Here is a 16,896-nt window from a genome sequence, read left to right as displayed (position 1 = left end):
TTTCCATGTGACCGATCTGTTCTTTGTTCGTTTAAATCGTGAAAATTACTACAAAATGTACATTTTTTGTGCCATTTGATAGAGTGCATCACCTTTATATAAACAGACACTGTTTCAAAGCGGATCAAATGTTTGCTTGTTCAAGTATGTCAAAAAAGCATTCCCATGGGGCGTACTTATTTTTTCACATGACACCTTTGTTAAATATGGATCTGAATCTACATCTGGATTTCTGTGAAGCTGCTTTGTGACAATGTAAATTGTCCAAAGCGCTGCATGATGGACTTACCTGAGGACACAGGCTGTCAATCTGTGTAGCGGCCATGCGCACCAGCTTCACCCCTTCCTCATTGTTGGAGATGGAACAAGCCAGGTTAGCCACCTGTATGAGACCGAGAGAGAGAGAGAGAGAGAGAGAGAGAGAGAGAGAGAATGTTGGTGAGATATTGGGTCATCATTAAAGGCTTGTTAAAACACCACATGAACAACGAGGCAGTGTTGCCATTTAGTTGCATAAATCCTGCTGACCTGCTAAATCACACATCACTCACACACACACACACACACACACACACACACACACACATGTACACACACACACAAACACACAAATCCTCCGCCTCTTGCTGTTCATGTCATCAGTCGTCAGCTATCAGCACGGCGTGCACTGCTTGGGGATTTTATGCCTGACTTGTAAAGGCAATGTCAGGGCAAAATATGTACAGAGGTTTAGAGCGCGTTCAAGTGTTAGATTAGTATTTGTTATTCCTCTGCATGAAGAATGTGAATTTTTGCGAGCCCTCCCCCTCTTCCCCACCATCACCTCAAACAACCCTCTTTTCCTTTTCTATTTAACTGTCCAACAGGTTCAAGAACATTAACGAGGACCCGGACCTGACTCGCTGCTGTCTTTTGTGTAGGAGGTGACAGCTACACAAGTTACTCGTAAGTTGCCATTGTGAAACAAAATTGCCCCCAAAATGTCATCGGGTGCATGGAGAGAGGCCTAATTAGAGCCCATTTGGTAAGTCAGCAGTGATTAGCTGGCCGTGCTGAGGTGCTACCGAGAAGTCATCCTCATTAGGTCCGAATATTCAAAATGATCACAGCAGTGTGTGGCAGCATGCGGCTGAACCATTTGATCCGAACGCACATCTCGGTGTGTAATTAAAGTAGCAGATGGCCTGGGTGAAACAGAACGTTATGTCACCTCATTCTGAAGCAGAACATGATGGACAGGGACCCTGCTCCCTGCTACCTTTGCTGTGTCATGCTCGGTTATCCACACTGTACACATCATGTCTGACTACATACAGTTTACTTATTAAACTAATAATCGCTAATAATCGTCCATTACCATGAATAATGCTAGCATTAAATTCTGAATTCAGTCCACGCTATTGTTGATTTATTTTTCTAGACCAGCACACCATGGAGTGTTTCATTCCTTGCCTAAATAATACTAACACAGTAATGAACTTTACCTCCGTTAAAGTCTCTCTGAAAACAAATGCTAATTCTTTAAATAATACAGATTTGAGTATTTGGCTACTAAAGTTAGTAAATGTTCTCAGCACTGGTTCTCCTTGAGTCCAGGTTGTGATGTCACACAATATTTATATATATATATAACCTTCAACCTGAGAACCTTCATGATAAACTAGTGAGCCTGCTAGCTAACAGAGAACAATATTGTGGCTGTTAAAGGGTTAAATGCTATGTTCTGATACTGACAATTCCACTTGTGACCACTTGAGACTAAACTAGCCGTTAGCTAGCTGGCAACATGGCTTTAAAGCTCCAGATGCACCGGCCATCTTTGATATTAAGACATCAGGTCAACTGAATGCACATTAGAGGATTCCTGCTTTTGACCATGTTCTCCATTGAAATTCGGGTGGCTTTCAGCGCTATGATGGATCATCTGCCTTTAAGGGCGTCTGGATGAAAGAAGAACGCAAGTGTCTGAGACGGAGGGATAAGGACAGAGAGGAGTGTGTGTGTGTGTGTGTGTGTGTGTGTGTGTGTGTGTGTGTGTGTGTGTGTGTGCATATACAAGACATAACAGTTAAACTGAGTGCCTGAGCCATCTGTGCTGATGGAGAGCTCTTGTGAATAGCCTGGAGTACTAGGACCTCCACCATTTGCAGGTAAATAATGATCTCCTTCTGCAGGTGTAATTTGGAAGACAAAACCATCTCCACTTATACCTCTTATACCCTGATGCTAAATTCATTCCCGATGCTCTGAGCACGAGCCAAGCTGCAGCATCCAATCCAGTCCAAAACTAGTCAGTCATCACAATTACTTAAATAACTTTCTTGATTTTCTTTTCCTTTACTTTCTGAAAAGAATCCTCATGTGACGCCGGCCAGATTGCCGAACCCGTTTGAACGCTTTCGTTGGCAAATAGAGCGAGTTTAGTGTTGCACTGAAGAAGAAAATGAGCCTCAGACAGCAAACTCACAATGTGGCCTGACATCTTTGGGTTATTGACATCAAACTATTGATTTTTATTTATTTATTTATTTATTTATTTATTTATTATTTTTGAGCTCAGATTCCAGTGGGGTTCAAGATTATAGATCAAAGGTGTCCAATCTGATCTGAAATGGATCAGTGGGTTTCATTCCAACCAAGCAGGAGAGACACCTGAGAGCCAAGATTAACCGAATAAACACTTGGAAGCAGGTGTGGCTCCTAATTGGCTGGAATTACATTTTTTAGATTATTACATGTTACACTGTAAGAGATCTCAGGAAATGTGAGTCTACGTGAGTTAATGTGTCTTCTCCATGTCAGATTATATAATGAAGATCCTCTTACAATAGACCTGTGATTGAAGATAAATACGACCGTCTGCTCATGTCATCACGCATCATGTCATAATCCAGAAATTGCCTCAGATAGAAATCAGGCCCCTGATTTTTAAATGTGTACGTTTTACCTGCACCACTACCGTATTTTCAGATGTCCAGTGAGTTTTGGGTTACCCTATACTGTTCTCCTGCTGGTGGCTTTTAGGCGAATGTCTTTATGAATATAAAGAAAATCGATCCACTAGATCAGAGCAAAGAAATCCGAATTGCACAAAGAAAAATTTTGGCCAAAAGTAAGGATACAATAAAAATAAATATGTTCCTAATTCCACCATAAACTGTTAATCAGCCATTTTTTGGCACTCATACACACACTTTATAGGTGCTTCTCCCCCAAGGATGTTGCACGCCTCCAACTCTAGCCAATGTTGAAGAGGAAAGGTAAATGTGCCAAGCACTCACTAAGACATTTTTCTTCCATGGCAGGATTTCTAAGCAGCAGCACCTGAAGAAAGAACTAGAAGATAGGAGAAACTGTTTGCCTGACTGGTCTAGCCGATTGCCTGCCATGTCCCTGGATGGAGCTTAAATAAATCAGACTGACACCATGGCCAAGATTGACGAGTGTGGCCCACTGGGGAAGTGCAAAAGCAGGGTGCTAAGTGCATCCACGCCCGAGCTACTCACAAATCCTTCCTACAGAGTCCCACTGGTACCGAGCCACAAGGTCCCAGCTGTACACACAGGATTGGGCTCATGTGTATATAACCCGGAACCGCAAAGTGGACGAAGCTTTAAATAAAGCAGGGAGTCCAGAACCCTGAAATATGGGCCTTAATGATTATTGTTGTGTCTGTGGTTGGTCTTGTTCAGAACAATTTATAGACAAATAAGACTTTGAACGCTTTTTTATGTCCGGGCTGCTTCTTTTAAATTGCTTGTCGAAGCTTTTCTGAGACTAATGGGCCATATTTCTCAGGGCAATATTTATAATTGTATTTTTAATTCAGGCGTGTACCTGAAATGTGCCTCCGTTGTTTAGGTTAATACATCGCCAAAATTATTCTAATAGCCAATCTTAAAAGCAAGAGCAATCTTAAAAATGCAATTATCTCTCATTCTGATCATGTCTAAGTCTAGACAAAAGTTCTTTAGCGGTGCATCTACAAAAAAAAAAAGATAAAAAGTTACAAAGTGCGCTGTGACATTGTTGTGAACTAGGGGTAGGGAGTATTTGATGCGCCGTGTGAAAACACATCATCATTCTTGCTTATCTGGGATACGTAAGCACAGAAACAAAGAGAGCAATGAAAAAAAAAGATCATCTCCATCTTTGGATCAGAATAGAGGCAAGTCTATTGCATTATGTGCAGTTTGTAGCAATAACATCATAATAATAATAGTATTAATAATAATACTCAATGTGACTTGATAGTTAACAGCTAGGAACCTTGAGTCAATTGACAAGAATAGACTGTAATAGACTGGTATCCCATCCAGAGTGTAATCCCACCTCACTCCCGCCATTCCAGGGACAGTGTCCGGATACACCATGCCCCTGACCAGGATAAACTTTTACCAGCAAGCAAAGATGCTAATAAAGTTGATCTCAAACCTTCAAGACAAAAACGCAGACACTGAATCAACTCTTAAACCCTGGACATTTTCCTTACATGGTCCTCATGTGAAGTCCCATCTGCTTATCTGACCTTAAGCATGCGTTAGCCTTTCACACGTTCTTTAAGTGAGACTTCATTCTGGAGAACGTCGAAGAGTGGAATCGATTCATTCATTGTGTGGGATTTGTCATGACTGTGGGACCTCACATGTCTCGCCGGATTGGTGTTGTTATTAGAGGCTACCTGCCCTCAGCTTCCCCTTCAGAGACAGAGAGAGAGAGAGAGAGAGAGAGACAGAGAGAGAGAGAGAGAGAGAGAGAGAGAGAATTGCCACTGGCTAGCATGCAGCTGGGTCACAGGCGTCTGCTTTGAAGCCTGGCTGACTTCAGGTATGTATGTAAAGTATGTAAATGACACGGAGAGCAACCATACAATAAATGATACTCGAAGAACATGTTATATGTGATGATACAATCCTGTAACCAAGTGGAAATATATCCTAAAGATATTTAAAGCCTTGGGAGTCTGTCTTAATCGTAACGACTCATCTGACTGCTCCATCAGACAAGCAAATTATTGCCTGGAAAATGTAGATTTTTGTGTTGCAGCATAATTAACTTCCTCCCCAATAAAGTGGTTGTTAAAGTGAGTGAGTAACAACCAAAAATAAGTCTAAAGGCAGGCGAACAAATGAAAAAAGAAATGATGGAGTAAAACCATGCTCATTACTTTGCTTCTCTTGTAGACAAACCAACGTGTCTTGATTGCTGCTGCTTACTTAAGGTCAACAGCTTACAGCAGAGGTGTAAAAACACAATGTCGCTGAGTTTACACAAAAACAAAACACAAGTGACTAAATTAAAATGTGTCTCCATTAACCTTCACAATGAACACCATTCAATAACCACAGCGCAGAAATGACGCGAGTGATCACATGACGCTACGTTCAACTTCCTTTTTATGTGAAGTTCCTTCCTTAAAATGTAGATGCCATGTTTATTCATTTCCCCCCCTGAGAATTATACTAATAAAGAATTGTGTATCACTGTTACACATTGTGTCTTTTGTTCTTGTCAAAAATGTTTCGCTTATCATTTTTCAGATTTTATGTATCAATTATTTTTCATAAAAAATCACTTTTGAGACTAAATAAAACCAATCATAAACACAGCAAAAGAACAACAGCAGGATACACTCGATGCATTACAAATGAAACGTGAAACAGCAGTCTACTTTTGTAGCTACATTTTTTCCTTTCCGTCTAAGAAGAACAGATTTTCAGGTAGATTTAAGGTTGATTGCTACATTTTTTAATAGAAAGCAGCTGCTTTTCAAAACTGGAATCCCCTTCATTTCAGTTACTTTTGATTCGAATTATAACCATCACATTTTATCTGAAGCAATGATGAAATCTGGACTACTCTACTCTATTCTCTTACTGCAAATTAGGCCTTACAATACGCCAGGCCTAAATTCATGCAACGAACAAACAAAAGCAAAAAAAAAGTCATTCTCTGGATGAAGTTACATTACATAGCAGCCAGTGGTGTGCAATCCAATATTAACGACTACATCTACATGAGTATGAAGCCAAGGTCCAAAGCTCAACTTGGCATATATAACACCAATAAATGAATGAAATCTAAATATGATTTATAGTCCTGAGTAGAGCGCTTATGTCTGGGAGCAGGCAGTCATGGCTTGAATGAACACCCAGTGATTCATTTCTATCATATAAAACTTTACTGACTAAAAATACGGGACAGGAAAGTGATCGAAAACAACGGAAACCATGCATAAAGCAAGAGCAGGAAAAAAGAGAGGCTGTGATCCTTAATGGAAACATAACGACTGTTAGGACGATCAATCCTGGCACGTGAATCCACATTTCCTCCTTAAATATAAACATTTTCTATTATAACGTCAGTGAATATCAGCATTACAATCAAACATTGGAGCCAACAGTATACGGAATCTAACCTCGCTAGTTTTAGAAGTTTTAACAGGTAACATATTGATAAATCAAGCAGCCAGAACAGTTTACAGAAAGATGGAAGGATAACATAACTGAGATTAGAAATTGATGTAGTACCTATACATTCAGAATTGTGATATATTACCCTTAATAAAATTTTGATTCTGGTTATGGCCATGCTCACGTCCTCTGTTTGCTATCGCAGATCAAAAGGATAGTGAAGCGATTCAACAATCCTTCTGAACGTGATGTGTGTGAGCGGATAACAGATATTCCTAAAAAAAAAAATCAAATAAAAACTGACCAAAACCTGGCAGAACTCTAGAGACTGTGGCGCCGTGGCCCACTTCAATTGACATATCGATTGCTCTCTCGGATAGCTGCAAGGCCAGCAGTTGCACTGGGCACTGGAGCACAATTATGAAAATGGACCACAAGTTGTTCTGTTTAATTTGTCTGTGTATTTAAAAATACTCGGGAGTCTGCATTTAAAAAGTGCTTGGGGAGAAACCCTACATGTTATGTTTAATTCTGGATAATTCATGCCAAAGGCTATTGCACCATTCTTGTGGAGAACACTGCTTTTTTTTTTTTTTTTCCTGGTACAATGCTATGTTTTTTGCCTTGCTGGGTATGCCCTTTGGAGAAGGATTTGTTAATGATGATGTACAGAGATGTTGAGAAACAAAGCACGAGTGTAATTCCTTAGCTTTTTCATCGTCAGAACGACGAGTCAAAAGTATAACCAAATCCTGACTCGGAGGCTCTGCAAGTCAAGAGCTGGCTGCCTTTCACTGGCTCATTTCAAACTGTGGTTATACTTCATAAAATAAAAAAAAAAAGTACCACAAAAACCTTTCTGAAATTCACTGAATTCACACCCTGCACAAAAGCAAAGCTCGTACTAGCTTCATTTCCTGGAAGTGACGAACTATAAAATCAAATCGAATCAAATATCTCAACGTTTTTTTTTTTTTTTCTAGATATACTACCACACTGAAATCCTTAACCAAACAAACAAAAAGCTCTTAAGCAACAATTTGAATTTGAAGGGCATTTTAATTCCATATGCAGATAGAGATACGAATGTATTTGAGGTAGTGATGGTGTAGATATAAAAACCACGTACACTCTGGAACAGCCCTGATATTCCTACATATAATTCCACGATGGCCGTTAACCTCTCACCTTCTTACAACCTATTTCTATTGAATGATGGCTCTTTGGTGAAGCGATGAGTCATTCACACTTCACCTAGAGCAGAATAGACTGATGATGAATTGCTGGTGAGTACAACCATCAATATTGTTCTTCATTACATGTCAGGTAATGCATTTGGGAGAACAAGTCACAAACATGGACAACCCAACTACTCTGAAAACCCAACATATAATCCATACCATGGGTTACCAGCATATCTATAATACCAAATATAATCCATACCATGGGTTACCAGCATATCTATAATACCAAATATAATCCATACCATGGGTTACTAGCATATCTATAATACCAAATATAATCCATACCATGGGTTACCAGCATATCTATAATACCAAATATAATCCATACCATGGGTTACCAGCATATCTATAATACCAAATATAATCCATACCATGGGTTACTAGCATATCTATAATACCAAATATAATCCATACCATGGGTTACCAGCATATCTATAATACCCAATATAATGGGTATGAGTATATATAACACCATGTCGTAGCCATGCACCAAGCCCATGTATTTATTTTCATTTTCAGTTTCTCTGTAAGCTGCTCCACACTTGTTAGTACCTTTGTGCACGGTACCATCCGCGCTTGCTGATACTGCCCTGCACGCTCAGGTCGGCCATCCTCGCACTCCCGAATAAGGATAACTGTTCAAACACCAGAAGATGATTCATCATGTTACTTGTACTTCTCTTGATGTTTTCACAGAGCGCCGTTTACAGCCTACTTTGTGTTGATCGTTATTCGTGAAATACATCCAGATCCAGCTGTTATTACATGTCTTTGTCATTAGCGTGACAATATACGCCAAGGCTACGATAGTATCACGCAGCATCGCATGTTGGTATCAGAGCAGTTTTTATGAGTACACGAGCGCAGTATTAGACTGACGCCGGATACCAGTATCAGTATCAGTGCATCGCTAATCGGGATAATAACTTTTGCCCATTGTCTTGAAGGTGTTTGCCTCAAGCGGCACATTCAGAGCTCGATCTCAGTACAAACCTTCTGTTGCCGATGATGGATGTACCACTATTCCGTGCAGTACGGGAAATGTACCAGATCCATTAGCGCTGACATTTATACATGGTTACACTCGGCTTTCTCTTTCCTCTCAAGTACATATACACACAAACACACACCTCGAATTCATTACTCCTCGACTGTATCCCTTAAACTGTACACCACGTCATCGATACTCAATTCCACATTGAACACTTAAACAGTGCCGAGTGTATGTGCACTGAAATAGCATATCAAAATAACACAAGGCCCATCTTCAATAGTCTGTGTACATTCTGCTGCTATCTGGGGTTTAAGATATTGATCACGGTAATATATTGAACACTCAGGGCCTCATGCAATAAATGCAAAACCTGCTTTCTCAATCTGTCTCTGCCTGCAGCAGCTGCTACCTCCAGTTGAAGCCTTTCGATCTTCGGAATTGTGACGTGGCCCAGCAGACGCTGCTTCTCCTCTTTATTTATGAACTCGGCAGATCGTTTGAACTGGAAAATCTGGCTGCTTTATCTTCAGAGCTCCAGCAAAGTGCTTACTGTTAGAGAACAATGCCGGATAATGCTGTGCAGGAAACATCCAGAACCTGGAAGTGGATGAGCGATGCCTGGATGGACCTTGCAGTAGAATCATGCTTTGTAAGTTCACGTATATGGACTCATCCACGCTGTCCTGTCCTCGTACTGTACAGTACGGTTGAATTCTGGATTGTGATTGGTCGAAAGGTGTTGATTATTGTTCTACAACTGCAGCTCTGACTGTAGTGCTTCAGTAAATCACAGGTGAACAGATTGTTAATAGATTGTAGACCATAAGCCAGAAGAACTTCTTTCCATGACATTAAACTGTAACTATAAAGAAAGTAAACAAACAAACATATTCACCAATCAGTAAATGACCTATTACCTATTCCATAGAACATTTCTTTTCTTTTTTTTTTAACTAAGGACATGTATACGAATTGAAGTAAGTTCTCCTTTTTAATGGAGGTCTCCTACTGCTGGAAATCAGAAATATCCCCAAATGTACTCTCATCATCAGAACTGAATACCACCCCGCTCTCTCGTTCCTCCTCCAACTCATTATCCTATTATCCATATTGCAAAGTTTACCTCTGGTGCTGAGCAGTTTGCTCGTATTTGCTGGATTTTCTCTGACATTGTGTATAGAATTCGGGAAGGTACACAGTCTGATGTGGAGCTCTTATCTAGATTGGTTGTGTGAAGGCTATGAGAACAGGAACATGAAATCATTTAGATGATATTGCAATCTTATCATTTGTGTTTTAAAGAGAGACAGAACAGCGAGGGACAGGGAAGAAGGTGTACGTATGGATAAGCGATGGATATGAGACATCAACACTTGGCTCAGATTAATACGAATGCATATGAATAAAGCCACAAAAGTCTATTTCAAACACTTAAACCACTAGTTTGACTCTTTTCGTCTTCATAATGTTTGCATAACTCGCTCCGGGAGACAGCCATGCCACTAGAACTTGATCTAATTAGCCTATTAAGTGGACAGATATAAGATTTGTCACAGATCACCAATTAACTCCACCCCTACAGGCAAATGCTCTACAGCCGTTTTTCATCTGCGGCCTAATAATAACCACCACTTAATTTTCCCGATAGCTATAATTTAAGAATTTAGATGTTTGTTGTTGAAAATGGGATGCAAGCAGGGCACTCGAGTCTGCAATTCTGTCCATTAGTGGTTCTATTTCTGGGTGTTGTTTTGATGTTTGTTGCATTAATTATATCTGTATGACTTGGTAGTGGATACGTTTATTTTTTGTTTTGTTTTTTTAACAAATTTTTCATTTCATTTCATTTCATCCATCCATCCATCCATCCATTTACCACTGAGATCAAAGGATCAAAGCAGGAAAGAAATAATGGCACAGCATTAAATGTAGCTATAAATAAAAAGTGCAACATTTCCGTCTTTAATTAAGAAGAAAAATGTAACCATTGGCAACATCCCGTGGTATGTGAAGAATAAAACGAGGACATCCTTTTATAGGAAAATTATCAACTTCCATCCATCAATCCATGTACTTATAGTGGTGTGCAAAAGTTTGTGCGTCCTGCATATAAAAAAAAATAAAATATGGCTAAGAATAATAGTGTTACTTCTTCACTGTAATTAGAATCAGATGTTTGGCTATAATATAACCTGGGCAGGCATTTACTTCTGGTCATTATTAATAGCGCTGATATTAAATACAGCTATAAACTGCAACAGCACTCACAAGGTTTATTAATTCAAAAGACAATGTAATCGTTGGCAAACTGCTGTGTTACATGAGGATGAAAACACTTCTGGATGTGCCGTTATAGGAAAACAATCAACTTCCATCTATTCATCCGCAAAAGTATACGTAAAAAAAAGTGCAGAAGTTTGTGGCAAAAATATCAAAGAAGTAGAAGTCCATTTTCCCCACTCACAAAAAGAGGCAGAGGGTATAAACTTCTGCACACAACAGCTCTTCTGAAGATTGAAATTTTTCAGTGGAAACTGCAACAGTCTTACCTCGTCACTACAAACAGAATCGGGTATTTTACTATATTTTACAATATTTCTATGTCTATGAATTATTAATAGTGTACACAGTGTGTTTAATATGCAGATCTACAACGTGTGAGTCTTTGTCAAGTTTATTCAAGGACATAAGACCATCGTCACCATCTCATGGAGTTCGGAGTGGGTGGGGTATTGGGGCATATGTCCAATTAGATGCTCCCACTTGTATCGTTCTTATGTTTCCGGATCTTAATATAAATACAAATAAATGAATAAATGCAAATAAAAATCGGAAAGATGTGGTGCTTTATTATATAGAGTCTAAATGAGTCATTGATAGGACATGCATTATGCTGAAAGGAAACCATAAACCACATTAATCTGCATTTGCTTTTAAGTCGTAAAGACCCGGTTTATCAGAATAAGCAGAAAAATGATATTTATGGCCACATGGTGGAATTTATTTCTAAATTATTATTGCTTAAATTCATCATGCTTGCTGTCGGATGTAAATTATAAGGCAGGCATTAAACAGACGTATAGAGGGCTGAAAGGATTTATGCTGATCGAGTCAAGCGAGAGACGGAGATGGAGTGATATAATTATATATATATATATAAATATATATATATTACAGTTTCTTTACAGTTTAAACTCAAAGGTTTTAATGCCACTTCCTGCTTTTCTACTGGTTAAGAATCAGAGTGTTTTTGGGGAAAAAACTGATCCTTTTCTTTTCTGTTCCACCCCAAGTTTCCCTCCTGTTTTTGACCCAAATGGACTCTCATTTATGTAAGAAATATAAAAACGGCATTCGATATAATATTATACATAGTATTATAATATTCAACAGCATTGAATATAACAGTAGCCATAAGGATCACACCATAAGGATCACGTAGGTGCTTTTTTCTCAGATTGCTTGAAGTAGAAGTGGACCTTCAGGTTCTGTTGGTTCCAGTTTAGGTCCATTCTTGTTGTCGTGCAGTAGAAAAAGCAAAAATGAGTTTATTTCTATATTAAAAGGTTCAAACAGACCGGACATACTACAAGCGCAGAGTTAGCAGACCTCATTGTTTCAGTTGGAGTGCCATTTTCTATTTTTTTTTTCTTTTCTTTGCCATCCTGTCTGAAGAGCTTTTCGTTCAGCCGGTGCAGCTGATAGCAGCAGCTATTTAGGAGTTCAGGTACTTGTAGGAAATGAGAGGTAACTCTTGAAACACAGCTCAGGAAGCTATGGATAATAGCACAGGGTACCGAAGGGAAACAATCCATCCCTACGAGGAGGTAAAGGTTTCATTTTCTTCACGTAGAAGAAGAAAGCATGGTGGACGACCGTGACCTTTCACACAGGGATAAATATGGAAGGTTTCCCATGGAAAATGTCTATTTGTTCCTGAGATTTAACTTCTCTCTCTTTCTTTTCTGGAGTTCTATGCCAAAACAATGGCAGAAATAATTCTGTCCATGTTGTGGAGAAATCATTCGCCAAAAACCCGGCCATCAGGGGAATACGAGTCTCTCTGACTTCCTTGTGGAAGCTTCTGGAAGCCAGTAGGCCTCCATTCTCTCCCTTCTGCTTCATTAATCCAATAACAGTGTGATAAGAGTTCTGGGCTCACTCAGCCGTCCCTCGTTCCCCGGCAGGCTCAGAACCGTGTGCAAGATTTGAACCCCAGTGGAGACATGAAGTCCAAACGACAGCGCAGCCAGTATTGAGAGGAAAAGCAAATCAGCTAGAACTTTTTTTTTAAAAGTCATAAACAGTTCTTACATGTGCAGTCTAACAATGATGAAAAAAAAATATACCACTACAATTACTACTACTAAAAATAATAATCATAATAATTAATGTATAAAATACCTTCTGTATATTGTATGTAAGTATGAACTAAAAAGATATATATACATATATATATATATATATATATATATATATATATATATATATATATATATATAAACCTATTCAAAGGTTAAAGTGAAACAAAATGGTTGTAGGAGTTAAAAATATTTTAATGTGGTCCAAGAAAAAAAAACGATTAGTAAAATATAGAACGCGATAATTACATAACAAAAATAAATGCAAATTAAAAACAACATAAAGCAGTACGGAGTTCAACGGCTGCAATTTATTTGCTTATGAAATCAGACGTCTGATAAAAATAAATCACACGGATTACTATCAATTCCTATGTTGTGACAACCCACACTGCCTTGTCACTTTTTATATACAATCTATGTATTCTATATTTAGTTCTGTAACCACACACACACACACACACACACAGTGACAGAGCAGCAACATGATGGACGAGGCACCCACACGATATCTGCTGATAATCAAACGGCACTGGATATGAGAAATGCTTTAAAATGGAGGATCGTTACCATGGCGACAGCCAATCATTGCCTGGAGACGAGCGCTTTTTGCATGGCAAGGAGCACACGGTGTGCCTGGAAGTAGGTATGTATACACACACACACACACACACACACACACACACACACTTTTCAATTATTAAATCTTTTAAATGATCCATTTCCTCAGCAACCTGAGATCGACTTAAAAATCTTCTCTAAATCTCAAATGTCTTGTTATTCACTATATATGTTCACAACATAGGGTCATAAGGTATGACATAGCATTAAAGACCTGATATACAAATCCATTATAAAAAAAAAGATACTTTTGGTAACTCTTTAAAGGACATAACCATAACGCTATATAAATACATTCATAACAGGTTATAAAGCATTTATAAGCTAGTGTAGGCATTATTCTAATTACAACTCCAAAAAAATGGGGAAAAAATGTTCTCAGATATTCCACAACGTTAAGTGTAATGATAAATGGATAAAAATAACGATGTGTCCTTCTTTAATCAATTGGAAACTGTCATCATTTGCAAAGGTGTAAGAGGAGTAAAACACTGTGTGCCATGTTGTTACAGGAAAATAATCAACTGTGGGCTAGGAAGAGTGACTCTGCTTCATCACAGCACCCTGCTGTTGATTATTTTACTGTAACAGCATGGTGGGAGTGTGATATTCCTGCTAATTGTTCCACTGTTACATGACTCGAGTTTCTTGTTGTTATGGAAACGGTGACATGTGACACGTAGGTGTGAAAGAAGGTTTTTGTGTGCATGTAAACATCCATTTGGCCTGGAGAAGAAGTGTGTGTGTGTGTGTGTGTGTGTGTGTGTGTGTGTGGAGAACAGCAGAGAAGTGTAGAATTGCAGTGACAGCATGGGTGATGTATGTAAGTGTGAAAATGTTGGTCCAGTTGTGTGTGTGTGTGTATGTGTGTGTGTGTACACACTTTTTAAAGCCACACCAATAAGGTTCTACCTCACCTCATTGCACAGACAGCTTTCCACACACAGCACACTGCATCTCTGACACTGCTACAGTGAACGCATCCTCAGCCAAGAGAAATCACTGGAGCTACACGCATGTACAACACAACACAACGCAACACAACACAATGACACAAAACAACATGGCACAAAACACAACACAAGACAAAACTAGACACCCCGACCTGAAAGTAATCAACACGACAACACGACACATAGGCAAAACAATGTGACACAAGACAACACAAAACAACACACCACAACAGTACGGAATGACACACCAAAAAAACAACAGGACAAAGAACACAAGTCAACCCAGTGCAACAGAAGAGTAGAATGAAGAACTAAACAGCGTTCCTCATCATCCTGGTAGCGCTCGGTTTAAACCTGAACACGCAAACACACACCCACACACAAACCATATACGTTCACCACAGTACACTCACAACAGCACCACAGCATCCAGGAGGGATTCCAATCTGATTTACAGCTTCAGAAACTGGACTATGGACGCGAGCAGAGATTTTAATTTTGCATTCCATTGTCTCATATTTTATTGTCTTGTATTGTATTATCTCATATTGTGTTCTCTCGTATTTTATTGTCTCATATTTTATTGTCTTGCATTATCTCGTATTTTATTGTCTTGTATTATCTCGTATTTTATTGTCTCATATTATGTTGTCTTGTATTATCTCATATTTTATTGTCTCATTTTGTATTGTCTTATATTGAATCATTTCTTGTATTGTATTGTCTCATATAATATTGTTTCTCATTGTGTTGTCTCATAGTATTTTCTTGTATTGTACTGTTTCTTATATTTTATTGTCTCATATTTCATGGTTTCTCATATTGTATTGTCTCATTTTATTGTCTTGTGTTGTATCACCTTATATTTCATTGTCTCATATTTTATTGTCTTGTATTGAATTGTCTCACATTGTGTTGTAATGTATAGTATTATCCCATATTCTCTCTCATCTCATCTCATTTCGTGGCATCTCATCCCATCTTGTCTCATAGTGTATCGTCTCGTCTTATCTCATTTTGTAACTTGTATCTTGTATTGTATTGTCTTGGGCCACATTGCCTCATCTTATCTCACATTGTGTAGTACTATATTACCTTGGCTCATACTATATCATCTCGTATAATATAGTCTCGTATTGTCTCAGTTTAAAACCCGGCTAAAGTAAATAGAATATGTTATAGAGAATGCTGGACATCAGTTAGCTACACACAGAGGCTTTGTTCCGTTCTCTTAGCAACTCAGCTAGCCATATTGGAACAGACACGGAGAACCTTGAAGATACTCTGCCCTTATTTCTTTCCCTTCAATCCTGCTCTACCTTCCTCCTCCTTTCTTTACTTCCTCTTACATGGTGCCTCAGAGACCTCTCAAGGGGAAACTTCAGAAAATTTATATCTAATTTGCACATGGAGAAGTAAACAAAGTCGTTCAGGTTTGTTGTGATGAAACATATCATTTTAGAGAAATGAAACTAAACCGAGTGGGAATTATTTACAGAAAGCAGAGGGCTGAAGAGTTTAAGGCGTCGAATAGCAACATTACACAACGTTATTATATAAAATATGCTGTTATATGATTGCTATGTGACACAGTAATCAAATCCAACTTTTCCTTTTTCTGTTTCTTCAGAACAAATGCCTCAGAACCTCATCGTTAATAATACTGTATTAGCATGGTGCCATTAGTGACTTTAGCTACACTGTGAGTAGAACAAAAAACCCTAACTTTAACCGAAGAACAAATATTGTTGAAGGAGGGCACGTGAGAGTCAATTAGCCCTGCTGGGAATGGTAATAATATTTTCCAAGAGGACTCGACCTCTGATAAATTATGCCTAGAGTTTAATAAGCTATCTGGAGCTAATATCACAGTGTCGCTAGCGTCCAACCATTCAGCTAATTAATTAGCAATAAGGAGAGTGCAGCAGCGGCGGCTTGCTTTATTCTGGATTTGTACCACAGTAAAAGGTCATGCTCTGATTCACAGAGATGATTTATTTTCAGTAATAAGAGAACTGATGGAGTTTCATCTCCTCTGTGAAGAGCTTTCGTCTTTGTTAGCCTCTTTCATCATCGCCAGCTCTTCACCTCAGCACCAAGTGCAAACCTATCACTTCTACAAAAAAAAACACAAACAAAAAAAAAAACATAAATGAAGTAGTGGGTTTGATTAATGAGCTTCATTTGTGGAGGATCTGACTATGCCATGATGATCATCCACTTCACCTTTAGATTTCAGAGAGAAAGAATTTGAGAAGATCGTCCTCTTCATGTTTTTACATTGAATTTAAGGAAAAAAAATTCATTCAA

At 38.6% G+C, this 16,896-nt stretch overlaps 1 protein-coding gene across 1 annotated transcript in view; it reads right to left on the bottom strand.

Annotated features, from left to right (window-relative positions):
- Nucleotides 1-16,896, bottom strand: part of ctnna2 (catenin (cadherin-associated protein), alpha 2) — a 293,809-nt gene that overhangs the window by 25,083 nt on the left and 251,830 nt on the right. Inside the window, exon 10 of the mRNA XM_053619170.1 lies at nucleotides 290-382. Within this exon, the coding sequence (XP_053475145.1) occupies nucleotides 290-382 (93 nt within the window). The remainder of the gene's footprint in view (nucleotides 1-289; nucleotides 383-16,896) is intronic.

This window comes from Ictalurus furcatus, chromosome 29, assembly GCF_023375685.1.
Source record: "Ictalurus furcatus strain D&B chromosome 29, Billie_1.0, whole genome shotgun sequence".
In the NCBI taxonomy this organism is placed as follows: Eukaryota; Metazoa; Chordata; class Actinopteri; order Siluriformes; family Ictaluridae; genus Ictalurus; species Ictalurus furcatus.
This window is presented reverse-complemented; position numbering and strand designations above follow the sequence as displayed.